This window comes from Phalangium opilio, unplaced genomic scaffold, assembly GCF_054372755.1.
Source record: "Phalangium opilio isolate 3A_F unplaced genomic scaffold, DU_Popi_V2 ptg000209l_1, whole genome shotgun sequence".
NCBI classification, from domain to species: Eukaryota; Metazoa; Arthropoda; class Arachnida; order Opiliones; family Phalangiidae; genus Phalangium; species Phalangium opilio.
Window position 1 is genome coordinate 17060247 of NW_028324217.1, and position 15252 is coordinate 17075498.

Here is a 15252-nt window from a genome sequence, read left to right on the forward strand (position 1 = left end):
GACCGGAGTTCATTTACGTCTGACCGCTAGCAATGTAACATCGAGGATAATAAACTATGTTATTCTAAATTAAATAAACCTCTCAGTGTAATCGAGTTTCAACCCTAACAATATTAATATGCAAGAAGACAGCGAAGACTCTGATGAGGACGTGGACTGAAGACGCTTTGATGCTGAACTACTTAGACTTATGGACAAGTACTTTAACTTATGTCATTAAAATATATTGCAATGCTAGTTCAACGAAGGTAAAACTGGTGTCTTGTCGTTAATTTTGTTTTTTATTCTTTAATACTCATGATCGTAAAAAACCATGAAACATAAACATATTAAATATATATAGCAAAATTTATTGGTTCTATTGCGATTAAGCCTATCTGTTTATAGCAGACTATATTACAGACGACTATTGACAAAACAAAACAAGTTGATAAAGTACTATGGGGTCGATGGTGGCGACACCAATTTGGACAAATTTCTCATGGCTCTTCTTTCGTTTGACAGACTATAGTACGTATTCCTGTTAGTACCAATAGGTGTTAAGTAATGCCGTTTTCCATTGGCATTCTAGAATAGGCCAATGAAAAATTACTCGATAGATGGAGTAATTTTCTTGGAGTGAGAACGAAAGTTCCTTTAAAATTGCATTAAACGCATCTATGTCTCCTTTGATATTGCTCCATGGTGGTAGATTGTTAGCAGCCAACCGAAGCTAAGTAACATTAAGTGACGAAAATGGAAAACTTTTAATTCTGTGAATTAAAAAAAAAACCGATTCGGTTTTCGGTTTTCATTTTAAAAAACCGGTTAAAACCGAAGAATTAAAAAACCGGTAAAAACCGGTGCTCCGGGATTGAAAAAACCGGTTTTCGGTTAAACCGGGCGGTTTTTGACATCCCTAGTTAAATGCACTCTTAAATAATCAGGTTAAGATTTTATAATAGAAGAAAAGATCATGGTGGCAATTAGATTAGTAGGGCTAAGCTACAGAGTTTTTATTCTCTTTATGGTGCGCATTGACTATCAGTGCGTCTAGCTACAATTTAGCTTTGGTATTATTTAACTTTTATAATTAAAATTAGAAACTAACATATCTCTTAAAATTCTTGCGTGATCAACTGGTTTCACGCCAATTAAATAGTTATAGTCCCATAAAGCTATTTGTATTAATTCCTCCATGGTTTTTTCGCCAAGCTGAGAACTATGCGTTTTACGTCACGTTATCCAAAGAGCCGACTATTTCCTTTGAAGACCGCGCTAGCTCAGCGCTAAGCACCGTGACGTCAAAATTCAAAAACAAAATCCCGTTATGTAGGACACTGCTCACAGCGCTGGGCTCTGTTGAACGCGGCCCAGATTTCCACCATGATTATATAATCTAAGCCTAATTATTAAAAAGTGTATTTAACTTTCGGCTCACTCCAAACCGTTGATGTCTCTTCATTTCAGACACGAAAATCAAAACCCAAAGTTTACTTCACCTCAGGCCTCAATTATTTACTCTATATTTCACTAAACTTATTGCAAGTAATGCTAGATATACCCGCCGGAGTCTAGATCTTAGCTATCTTCATGAAATTACTATACCAAGGATTATTCTATATACAGATGTAGTATAGCTTAAGTAATATATAAACAGCCATTTCAAATAATAATATTAAAAAAAATCTTTGGAATATCAAAATGAAACAGAGCTTTAAAGCTACAAAAGCACTAAATGCATCATAATTACGAAAAATATTTCATCATATTCACTTTATATTAAGGATAAAGGGAATATTATGGTTCTGTAGGATTTCTTTACACATCAAAACAAAACGAACTTCTAATTTTATAATTTCGGCAACAAAATCCACTATTGTTAATAATAACCATAAAAATATAAAAATTAAACCTTGGATAACTTCTGCTTTGATAGTATCAATTAGGAAACGAGACCAGCTTGCAAAGAGGCTTAGAAATGAACCCTTTAATGCTAAGCTGAAAGACTTGGTTAAAACTTATAGGAATAAGTTAAACTCGTTAACCAGGACACTGAAATATAATTACTTCAAAACAAAAATACAAGCGAGCAATGAAGCGAAATCAGTTTGGAAAACTATAAACGAGGTTACACGGAAAACTAAAGTACATAACCCAATTGATGCTATCAAACACAAAGGCGAAATTTTGGAAGTTAAAATGAACTCTAAAAGAGTAGCAAATGTATTTAATACCTATTTTGCAAACGTCGGATCTGAACTAGCTAAAAATATAAAACAAAATAAGACAACGTCAAGTATTAGGTCTAGCTCTATAACACGTAGTATTTTTTTTAGCCCAGTAACAACAGGAGATGTTTTAAACGGTATTGAATCCCTTAAAAATCTATCTTCATGCGGCCATGACCAGATTAGCATTAAGACAATAAAGTCCCTAAAAAACTACATTTCTGAGCCTCTAACCCACATTATAAATTTATCACTGAACAACGGTGTTTTCCCTGATGCTATAAAACATGCTATAATTATACCTATCTATAAAACAGGAGAAAAAACCAATGTTGAAAACTACAGACCAATATCATTACTAAGTAATATTTCTAAAATAATCGAAAAAATTGTTAAAAAACAAATGGTTAAATTTCTGGAAAAAGAAAATTATTTCTCTCCTAATCAATTTGGTTTTCGACCTGGCTACAGTACAAATGATGCGATTCTAAGAGTAACTGAACTATTATATAATTCTATAGATAAAGGTAAAAAAGCAATTGCAATATTTCTAGACCTAAAGAAAGCATTTGATACAGTCTCACACAAGATATTAATAACTAAATTAGAAAATGCGGGTGTCAGGGGTATTCCCCTTAATTGGTTTAGGAGCTACCTTAAAGATCGTAAAACTTTAACGAAAGTAAACAACACATTGAGTGACCCTGAACTAGTATTGTTTGGAGTACCCCAAGGAACGGTCTTGGGACCATTATTATTTTTAATTTATATTAATGATATTTGTAATCTTGATACAAATGGAAAAGTCACTGTTTTTGCTGATGATACAACCTTAATATTTGAGGGTAGCTCGTGGGATGAAACTTTTGCAAAGGCGCAGAACGGTCTAAATAAGATATATATCGAACTAAATGACAGTCTTCTAACGTTAAATATACAGAAAACCAACTATTTATGTTTTTCGTCTAGAGCACTAGATATAAATAATTTTGAGTTATTTATACACGATAATTATCACTGTACCAATTGCGGGCGTACTTGTAAAAAATTAAAAAGAATGGAAAAAATTAAGTTTTTAGGAGTTACAATTGATCAACATCTACAATGGAAACATCACATAAATAATATAGTCCAGAAACTGCGTCTTTGTTTACCAAAATTCTACGAGCTACGAAATTTTCTGACATTAAGGTGGTTAAAAATTGTCTATCTTTCCCTGATACAGTCGCTAATTGTATATGGTATCATAGGTTGGGGAGGAACGTTTTATAAATATATTGATCCATTGGAAAAGATACAAAGGCACTTAATCAGAATCTGTTTAAAAAAACCTCGTTTAGAATCTAGATTGGTACTGTATAATGAATTTAAAGTCTTCTCCGTACGGCAATTATATGCAAAAACCATATTAATTAATACTTTTAAAGTGAAAAACACCTTACTCCCACAGAATATAACATATAATACGCGATTTATAGCAAATAGAAACTTAGGGAGTACCACAGTATTAAAAACTATCGGCCAAAAACATTCAACCTATTTAGGTCCGAAACTGTATAATAAACTCGACAAAGTAACTAAGGAATGTAAAACTATCAATTTATTTAAAAATAAGATAAACTCCTGGCTAATAGCTAAAGGATTTAATGAAATTAACAATTATATAGATAACTAAATATGTAGTAATATATATCAATTATTGAATTTATTGTAATTAATATAATTTATGAAACTAACTTAATTAACTAATATAACAAGTCAACAACGTGTAGTGACAAATGTATATATAACTAATGAAACCACTCTATGTAACCACTTTTCTGACAATCATTGTAAACCCCCAGCCACGCTCAAGCAGTATTGCTTATGTGGCACTCAGGGATAAATATATATTATTATTAAACTGATATTCAATAAAAAAAAAAAAAAAAAAAAAAAAAAAAACGCAGCGCACTGCGGCACTAGTGTAATAACGGACGGACACACACAGACAATAACATAGACTGCTTTTTAACTCTTTCCGTATTAATTTTGAATTGAGAAACAAGATTATCTTAAATATTAAAATAAATATAATTAATATTTAATATTTTCTTCGCTAGTTATTCGCCTTATTGAACGTTACATCGTTTTAAAAAAGAACAATTAAACATTCTTGAGAGACTTGACTAATATTGGCGTTTGAAATGAAGCATACGCCGGTTGCTTCGCCTAACTAAAATAGGTAGTATATAAGGGTTTCGAATCGCAGCTATGGATAAGAACAGCGCAATTGCGTGAACCTTTGGTGGAAGCCCTACCTTAGGGAGGCCGGACGTTTCTCGTAACCCTGGCCGATCGCCGCGTATGTCTTAACCTTAAGGATGATGATGGAAGACTGGTGTCCATGTGGAATGGACAAAAACAATGACCAGAAGATGGTGGTGTGTAGAAACCAGTTTGTACAGGCTGGTGTCCATGTGGGATGGACAAAGACTAGAAGATGGTGGGGAATAGAAGCCAGTGTTTACAGACTAGAGTTCCATGTGTGATGAACAAAGACCAGAAGATGGTGGTGTGTAGAAGCCAGTGTGTACAGACTGGTATCCAAGTGGGATGGACAAAGACCAGAAAATGGTCGTGTGTAGAAGCCTGTGTACAGACTGGTGTCCATGTGGGATGGACAAAGAGCAGATGAAGGTGGATTATAGACGTCAGTAAGATGGACAAATGGCCTGAGGATAGTGGTGTTAGATAGGCAATGGATATTAGCCATTTTAAGTGGAATACAATTTTCCATATTTCCGGGAACTGTAAATGCGGTCCGGAATTTGGGAAAACGTTTGCTCCGATTTGAAAACTGCGAACGCGGTCCCCTGGGGTATAAGTCAATAATAACAGACAGACACACAGACACACACACAGACAGATACGTCGAAATTAGAACCTCTCCGTGACATACGTCACTCGGAGAGGTAAAAAGCGGGGAGAGAACTTGCAGACTCTGGGGAGGCTGGAAACCAAGGCGGGACTTAGTATTTTATCTATATTTTCCACCAGCTATCTTTTTTACCTTTTCGTTAAGTATTGATTGCTCATTCTTCAAGAAGGCATGTGGAGAGTTGAATTCCGTTTGACCCGAGCCGTAGTAGCTGTAGTAGTAGTAGTAGTAGTAGTAGTCGTCGTCGTCGTTGTTTTTGTTGTTGTTGTAGTGGTAGTGGCCGGGGTTGTCGCTTTCGTTATCGTCAGATTTTAGCTTCAAAGGAACTCGATTATACCAAGAAGGAATTTACTATAAGAGGGCCTTAAAAGGCGTCCGGTGCGCGCGTGATAGTCGACAATCCCCCCTCATGGGTGGGGGGAGGCTGGAAACCAAGGCGGGACTTAATATTTTATCTTACTCTATATTTTCCACCAGCTATCTCTTTTACCTTTTCGTTAAGTATTGGTTTGGTTTTTGGAACTCACGAAATCATAAGTATAGCACACTTGATTCGATTTATAAACAATTATAGAACGAGGGATTTTCACGTAGAGACACGTATTCAAAATTTATTAAGTTAGGTTCAAAACCTTTAACTAACTTGTTATTAAAAAAAATTAAAAACCATTCGCGTACCGTTTCAGCACCGCTGGCAGCGTCAATTTTCTGTTTACTTTTCTCGAGGTTTCTTTATCTAGTCGGAATACGTCAATCGTGTCTGTATGACCTATCCCCACGGGATCCAATAGGAAAGCGCAGAGCAATGACGGACCTGAAAGGGGTGGGGCTTATTTGTCCACTAACACCGGCGTAAAATCTAGTGACTTAGGCATTCTTATAGTAAATTAATTCTTGATTGTACCTCAAACCCTCCAATAGTGGTAGCTGAGTTCATTTAGAGATTTTATTTTAACTAAAATTTTTTTACTTCGCACCCGGGAATTTAACCTGGGTCACTGGCGCAGCAGTAATACACGCTACTACTGAACCATAGAGACTCGTTGAAACATTCGAGTTTTCATCCTTTAGTTTATATCTAAAGTGTCGGGATGGAGTCAGGGTACCTCTCTATCTGTGGGGTCGGACACTTGTGATTATTTTTAGGGTCTTTGAATTTTTTTTCTTTTTATTTTTGTGCTAATTAAATGGATAACGATGTGGCTACTATTAAGGCCCAGCCCTTGGGCCATCTTGTTTTTTTTCAAATTTGAGTTTAATTAATCTTGGCGACATCTTAAAAAAAGACATTAATTTGACGTCTCCCTGTTGCTAAGTTACGGCTTCTGACGGGACATTTTGTCTGGAGCAAACGCCAGTCACGAGCCAAAAGAACACATCACCGTTATGACGTCCTCAGTCAATCACTCTGCGGGCTAAGTGACTATTTTATGTTTTGTTTTAGAAAGAACTTCAGTATAATGTAGGTTTATTGTTAATTACGAAAAAAACAACATATTGCTAATAAGAAATATTCTCCAAATTAACCCAGTAAAATTGCTTGTGGTTCTATCGTTTGCGAATGCACTTCTAAAAACCATTTTTAATTTATTTACAAGTCTGTACCAACTATAGTCGATTTAATAACTGTATTTTAAAGCAAGACTCATTAAAATCGGAGACCGTTAAATGAGAGAATTGAGCTGCAGTGTCGTGATCTTAAGGTTTGAACACTGCTATTCTCGATTCTCACACATCACGGCCATATCTGGCAAGAGTATCGACGCTGTACATAAAGAACCTTAATTAAGAGCTTTAAGGTTGCAAATGCGTGCTTGGCTTATTACTTATCTACCATGTTTATATCTTGTTACGTGAACCTACACACGAAAAAGGGTTTTCTAAATTTATGGATTTTTGTGAAAATATATTCCACCAAGTAAATTTTCCTTTATCATTTCCATGTTACTTTCATATTTTATTTTTACTGTCTTTTTAGCCAAATCGTGTGTTGGTGTTAATTTGACATGCTCTGTTTCCTGCGGCATTGTACGAGGCATTGTCAGCGACGTAGTCGCCGTGTCAAAGTGCCGCCTTTGGTAATATAGAATTATAAATATAATATTGGGCAAATGCGCTGTAAAAGGTAGCTACTAGATTCTTTGGCTCGTAAAAACCCAGAGCTCAGGTTTTGTGAAATATGAGTTCTAATGTGGGTTGTTTTTTTTTCCCTACAGTTTTCTCTTAAATTTCTTGGAAGACGCGAATAACATTTAAGGAAAGAAGGTATGATTTTTTGCACATCGATTATAATTTAGCGGCTTTCAAATATTCCTATTTTTTTGTCGCTCATTACTTTTGTGACAAAGCATTTTTTAACTGTTTAATATTATTTTTGTTATTGTTTGTTGGGTGAACACCGGTTTTTTTTGCCTTCTCTCTTTTGCCTTAATTTCTCATATCGGTTAAACGTATTTTCTTATATCGATTAAATTTAATTTCTCATATCGATTAAACTGAATTTCTCATATCGTTTAAACATAATTTCTCATATCGATTAAACTTAATTTCTCATATCGATAGCACTTATTTGGTTATATCGATTGCACCTCAGATTAATCTGAGATTGCACTTATTTGGTCATATCGATTAAGCTTAGTGTCAAATTGCAATATCTGTTTCAATTTCTAATTTCTCGCTCTTTTTGGGTGTGAAAGAGAGTTAGGGATTGTGTATAGGTCTAAAAGCACTTTTATTTTAGGACTGCGAAGCTTATAAATAAAGCGGTCCTTAATGACAATTTTCATTTGTGAGTAGACTTCCACAAATATAAATTTCGTAAACAACTCTTTGAATTTTATGACCCTTTTACATTTTCTATCGCCGTGCTTCTAATATTTATGGAACATAATATCAATTTAAATGAGAAAATTAATATTATATTACCTAAAGCTTTCGTAAATGTTATTTAGTTAATGACTTTCTCACTCGAGTATATAAACGAGAAAACGATATATTTTTATGTCAACCACAGGTTATTTTTATACCTTTTCCCGAACGAATCGGATTTCAGCTGCTATTCTAACGGATAAACACGTTAAAATTTCGAAATCCACGAACGTATTTCGGTTAGGGCTCGGCATTTTCTATCCATTATCCACAAATTGGTGGATAACCGATTATTTATAAACAAAGTTGTGGATATAATACGATGTAAGACGTAAGTTCTGTGGATAATTTTCTAGTATGGATAAAGATAAAATGACGTGGATAATCGATAGATAGTGCCGAGCTCTAATTTCGGTCGAGTCAAAAGTGAGTGAATGTAAAATTTGATGGTATTATTTCTCTTTGCTTTTTCAACAAATTTCCACTGGCTCGGAGAGGTAAAAGCCAACGAACTATTTTGCAACTTATTTTTTCCCACTAACTATATTAGTACTACGAGAATAACAATAAAATATATAATATATCGTTATAACTACAATATTACGATAATAACAATAAAATATACAATTATAATATATTATTATAACTACAATATTGCGAGAATGAAAAATCGACCAAACGTAAAATTTTTGAATGGAAACAATGGAGGCTAACTATGCTAGAATTCACTCTTAGAAAAAAAAAGTGTTTCACTAAGAAACCTGTTTTAATTTCCAATGTTAAACATTTGCACGTGCAACTCTTATAATGTTGGGTCACAAAAATCGAGGATGCCCATTTTCAGACAATTTTCGAGAATCAGAGCCCATTCCGTACAATTTTTATGGCCCACTTGCGCACAGTTTCTACACCAAAATTTTAGTTCAACAGTTTTTACCCAGCACATTTCCGCAAAGATTTAGGGTTCGGTTTGGTTTTGGTAGGGTTTGCTTCGGTTAGGGTTAGGTTAGGTAAGGCTATGCTACAATAGAGGCTTGCTTTTGAACTTGTGATTTGATCATTGCAATATCACTACCTATATAGAAAAGTATATTGATGGACGTAAGCATTAGTACAATTGTGTTTTTGCATCTATCCCTGGTTTTTGTTAAAAAAATAAAAGATGCATATTTTAATTCCGTTTGTAAAAACTGTGTTAAAAATAAATCTATCGTTAAATAGCATCGACAATTTTATGATCAACAAGAAAATGAAAATGTTTTATTTGCAAACTGTGCGGAAGTAGTTAAACCCTGTACTTTAAGAGAAAAGTAAACAACCACGCCCCCAAAATAAACAAGTGTCGTGTTAGCGAGCCCACCTCCCCGGGGTAGATATTTTTCCTGACTATAAAGTATGCACTTTATATGTAAAACAACAACACCGAGAGGATCTTAGTCGACTATCTATAATAACCTTTGCTCCTTCATGTTTATTTAAGCGACGTTCGAGATATATTTACTTCCTGAATTATGTAGCTTGTAAGATACGAGTCGAGTTAATTTTATTAGCCAATCAGTGATCAAAAAATGTCGTAGGTATTTGTACCACAATATCTTTACGTCTAAATATAATTACTTCAATTTCTTCTTCTTAACTATGTGATAAATAATACACAAATGTAATATTTTAGATTCATTTAAGAAAAATACGCATATAAGTTCAAATTTACTGTTAACATTATTCAACATGGGGGAGAAACCGCGCCGCAGCGCGCCGCTGGGGGTGAAATGGTTAAATACTACTACCCCAACTATAAAACCTTCACTCTTTCACCATTCTGACTCAGTATTCTTCAAATCTCTTAATTATGGAAGACTCGTTTTACGTCACTTTGCCCAGTAATGCGTCTATGGACGATTTCCCCGAGAACAACCAATCATCTTTTAAGGTGAAGTTGCCGCAACCTATTAAACTCTTATCAAACTGGAAGGTTGGTTTGGCTGAAGTGGTTTTACCACCAGTTTGGGATAATGTTACTCAGGGTTATGATAGATTTTTAACCATGGCACCCTCTATCGACGATGATGCTAATTGGTTTACTTACAAGTTAGAAATACCACCAGGTGATTATGAGTGCAAAAGAACGAAAAAAGGTCATACGGTTAAATATTCTTTACATAAAACTTTAATTGATATCCTGCGCGATCAAATAAAACCCAAATATAGAGATTTATTGCAAATGAAGGTGGATCGCCATCCGAATGTCGTTGGTCGAAAATCGGAAGAAAGGTTTCTTTTGATGAATATACACCCGGATGTGCAAGTAAGAATCCCGGAAGGACCTCTCTCTCTAGTGCTAGAGTTTCGAGAGAAAAATTTCGTCTCGGGTCGGTACGTTTCCCGTTTCCCCTTATCGCGTCACGCCAAAACTTTATCCATTTCTTACAAGGATAATTATATCGAAATAAGGTCCAGAAAAAAGGATTTCAAAGCCGTAAATCTACAAAGAACGGGAAGCGTAGACGATGAAGATGACAATCCGATTAATGCACCCAAAACTGTCGATGACGAGCTCAAAGCGATTGATATTAACGTAATACCAATTAGAAATAGAGGTCTTAGAGAAAAAGATGTAGCTCTTAACGATGCAAAAGGTGATCTACCTGATGATCATCCCTCTAATGATCAACCCGCTAAAGAGGGTGATACGTTTAAGGATGAATTACTTAACGATCAGCCTATGATGGATTCCAGCGACGACGATTTGCCAAATGATCAAGCCATCAAGCCAAAGATTAATCAATTGACGCATATCATACCCGCGGGTGTTTATCATGATATTGAAGATATTTTAAGAGCTATGAAAAAAACAATTCCCGATGCTTATAGAGAAAAATTTAGATTTTTCGTTAATGAAGACCAAACCGTTACTATTTGGTGCGACAAAGGGTATAGCCTGGCTTTTCCCACTGGTTTTCCGGGTCTTGGTTTAATGTTAGGCTTCGCGAAGAGTCAACTCGGGGTTCAGCTGAAAGATCATACTACCGGAGAACACATTGCGGATTTAAACAGAGGTATCGAAGCCCTGTTCGTGTATACGAATATTATTCAATACCAATTTGTGGGTGACGTCGCTGCTCCTCTTTTACGAATCGTTGCTAGACCGGATAACGCTGACAAGAAAACGTTCATTCAAACGTTTACTAATATTGATTACTACCCGCTAAGGCTTAACGAACTAGAAATTATCGAGGTAGAAATAAAAACCGACGCAAATTTACACGTACCATTTAAACTAGGTAAGACTATCCTCAAGCTACATTTCGTAAAAGATGGTTCAAAGGGATAGTTATCTACAGTATTACCTGCAGCAATCAGGTAGTGGAAGCTTTCCAGTATTTTCAGGACCTGTTTTCCAACGCGGGAGGGGTCTTGGAAATTTATTTCGCAAGCTAATTAAATTCATTACACCAATTGTAAAACCCGTGGCTAAGGCCGTCGGACGCGAGGCTTTAGGTATTGGTACCAGAATGTATACCGATATCCAGTCTGGAGAAGACCCGAAAAAGGCTTTTAAAAAGAATCTAAAACTAGCTGGAGGTAATCTTTTACATAAAGCTGGTGATCACGTAGCTAGTTCGCAGTTCGGTTCTGGTGCTCGTCGAAAAAGGAAAAGAAATTCACAAGGCGGAGCTAAAAAGAAAAGTAAACGCGTTAAGAAGAATCGCACTAAGAGAGATTTTCTACCATAATCAAAAACCATGGAGGTGAGAGAGGGGATGCGTAACGAGCTAGACATTTTTGAAATTCCAACGGAAAACAGCAATGTCATATCGTCTACCGAAGTAACCTATCAACCGATTAGCGCGATTACAGACTCTGGACCGATAACCTTTTACGTTAAATCGAACGAAGAAGAGTATATGGATCTTGCCGAGACAAAGCTTAAAGTCAAAGCTAGAATTCTTCACGAAGACGGAACGGTACTCGAACCTAACGAGGTTAACGTTGGACCAGTCAATCTGTTTTTATTCTCCCTATTCAGTCAAATCGATGTTTTGGCTCAAAATACACCGACTCAAGCATCGAGCAACTGCGCTCAATACGGACCGCTTATTGAAACAGTTTTAAGCTGTTCCGAAGATGCTAAAAAATCTCAACTCGGTTTACAATGTTATTACAAAGACTCGCCAACTTCCCCGGACGAAATGTTTACTCAACAAAACAAAACAAATGAAAATGGAATGTTGAAAAGAGCCGCTAGAACAAAATTATCAAATCAAATTGAAATGATTGGGCATTTACCGGCAGATTTATTTCGTACGAATAAGTACATGCTTCCTGGAGTTGACCTTATGATTCGACTTTTCCGATCTCCTAAACATTTCCCTATTATTTCCAAAGTACCCAATAAGACGTACCATGTTGTTATTGATGAAGCTGTTCTCATAGCTAAATTGGTTAAGGTACGCCCTGAAATTCTTTTGGCTCACGCTAAAGTTTTAGAGCAATACCCAGCTCGATATACGATTAAGCAAACGGTTATTAAACATTTCCCAATATCTAAAGGCGAAGTCGATTGCACTAGGGAAAATGTTTTCATTGGGAGAATGCCCGATCTTATGATAGTTTTCTTCGTACCCACGAACGCTTTCAACGGTACGTTAGATACCAATCCTTACCATCTCACTCATAATGATTTGAGACATATGTCGGTCGCTATTGGCTTGACAAATTTTCCAGACATTCCTTTCGAACCCAACTTTGACAAAAGACAATATACCAGAGAATACGCCTCACTGTTCGACGTGTTAGATATACTAGGTAAAAACAAAGGCAATTATATTTCTTACGAAGACTATGGTAACGGTTATACCATATTCGCGTACGATTTAACAGCTGCCGGCGATTGTCAAGGTGATTTTATCAACCCTCCTAAGCAGGGAAATCTTCGTCTTAGTATGAAGTTTGCTAAACCACTCAACACCAACACCACTTGCGTAATTTATGCTGTATTTAACAAAGAGCTCTACGTGACCAGAGACAGAAGCGTTATTTATCCACTTGATTAAAACACAGATGTCAGCATCTAATTAAGAAAATAGCGACTATAAATGGAAAAATATCTCGACCAACTCTTCATTAATCTTCAAGATGTTCGTCAGTCACAATCTTTCCAGCGATCTGGAGATCGTAGTAAGAAATATCGTCGATCCTTACGTTACCATTCGAAGACGAGACAACGACTCGGAAGTTTCGTTTCATCATTCTATTTGGAACGATCTTTGGAAGGTGCAACCCGAAATTGATTCTCACTTCGATGGGGAATCTGAAAGGTTTCACACTTGGATGAGTAAAGATAATATTCTGCTAGAGTGTCTCACCGTTGGAAAAGAAAAGCAGTTGGACCTTAGACAATACGTTCGCGGCGCGAATCATAACTATCACATTATGTACTCTTCCGCTCGCGGATTCTCCCTGAATCAAGAATCGTGGAAAAGTTTAAAGTCTTTGAAAAGTACCATCGATCGCGAAGTCAAAGTTTTACTCGACGCTAAGGATGTTATGAAAAGGATCGTTTTGGAAAAATTGACGAATATACTTTATTCAATTACCATCAAATGCGAAAACAGTTGTTGTCATCACAAGTTAGCTCACGATATTTCCTGCGGAGCCGATAATATCAACTGGTGTCAAGCGGTGGAACAGAATATCGAACAAGCGCTTCCGCGGATGAATTACGACGAGGTTTTGGTCGAATTTTACGAAGAAATGGATGGAACGAAATTAGAAGACGTGTACATCCTTTATAGCGATATTATTAATAATTTAACCAATTTGAAAAATATGATTGTGTACGGATAAAATGTTCTGAATAAAGAAATATAAATTTCACCTGATTGAAAGTTATTTACTCATTTTCCACACCAATGTCGAGACTCGATGAGTTGGCGAAAGTTTATTACAATCTCTCTCACCCGGCTGGGTTAGGAAGTATAAAGAAATTACAAAATAGTGTTAAAGGAATTTCGAAAAAGGAGACTAGAAATTGGTTGTTAGCTCAGGATACCTACATAACTCACAGACCTAGAAAACTCAAATTCCCCAGAAATCAAGTCTATGTAACTTCTAAAGATGAACAATGGATGTGCGATCTTATGGATTTCAACCGGTTTAAGCGGTATAATAATAAAAAACGCTACGTATTAACTATCATCGACGTGTTATCGCGCTTCGCTTGGGCTATCCCTCTTCGAGATAAAAAACCGGAAAGTATTGTTAAAGCTTTCTCTAGTATTTTTAAATCTCGCAAACCTTCCAAACTCACTTTCGATCAAGGCGGAGAATTTGTAAATAAAAGGTTTGACAATTTTTTAAAGAAACACAACGTCAGTTCATTCGCTTTAGTAAATGATACAAAAGCGTCCTTAGTAGAGAGATTCAATGCTACACTGTCGTCAAAGATATACAAATACTTTACCAGAAGCGGGAAGTATGATTATGTTAAAGTTTTGCCAAACTTGGTTAAAAGTTACAATTCGAGCGTCCATTCGACAACTGGTTTTAAACCAAAAGATGTTAATATCAATAACGAGCATTTAGTTTGGTTTAGATTATACGGAGATAAGAAGAAGGGAAAGAAACCCGCTCTCAAACCAGGCATGATAGTTAAATTAGCAACTTCGAAAACTAGATTCGAAAAGGGAGGAACTGCCAACTGGACCAAAGAGAATTTCATCATAGATAAAGTCCTGCATCGGAGTCCTCCAGCGTACAACGTTAAAGATGGTCAAGGTGTATCAATCAGAGGCGCTTTTTACGAACCGCAATTATTACAAGTGAGGCCATGAATACGCAACAACTCTCCGAAGTCTTGCACTGCGATCCTCGAACTTCACCATTTTTTATCGGTGTTTTTCCTTCGGACAAGCTACCATCACCCCCTCTAGAGAAAAATGTTTATCTTTTCGTCGTTAATACTTCACCTTCTTATATCGCCGATGGACACTGGGTTGCTTTCTTTATCAACCGAGAAAGAGCGGAATTCTTTTGTTCCTTTGGAAGGAATCCTACCCATTACGGATTTGATTTGACCCCCTACGCTTCAGAATGGATCTACAACGATTGTGTAATTCAGCCTATCGATAGCGATTTTTGCGGTTTGCATACTTTAATGTACTGCTTCGCCAAATGCGAGGGTTACAGTATGAAAGAAATAATCCAATTGCTTTATAAGAAAAACCTTTATTATAACGATAGCATATCATTGTT

The 15252-nt window shown here is 36.0% G+C and overlaps 1 protein-coding gene across 1 annotated transcript; it reads left to right on the plus strand.

Annotated features, from left to right (window-relative positions):
- The first annotated feature begins 11741 nt into the window (after positions 1-11741).
- Positions 11742-13052, plus strand: LOC149620929 (uncharacterized protein F54H12.2-like). Its single transcript, XM_089854640.1, has one exon. It carries the CDS (start codon positions 11742-11744, stop codon positions 13050-13052), a length of 1311 nt encoding a protein of 436 aa, XP_089710766.1.
- Positions 13053-15252: the final 2200 nt, after the last annotated feature.

Excerpts from the sequence above, each read along its gene's own strand:
- LOC149620929 (XM_089854640.1), top strand. The coding sequence starts at position 11,742 with ATGGAGGTGAGAGAGGGGATGCGTAACGAGCTAGACATTTTTGAAATT.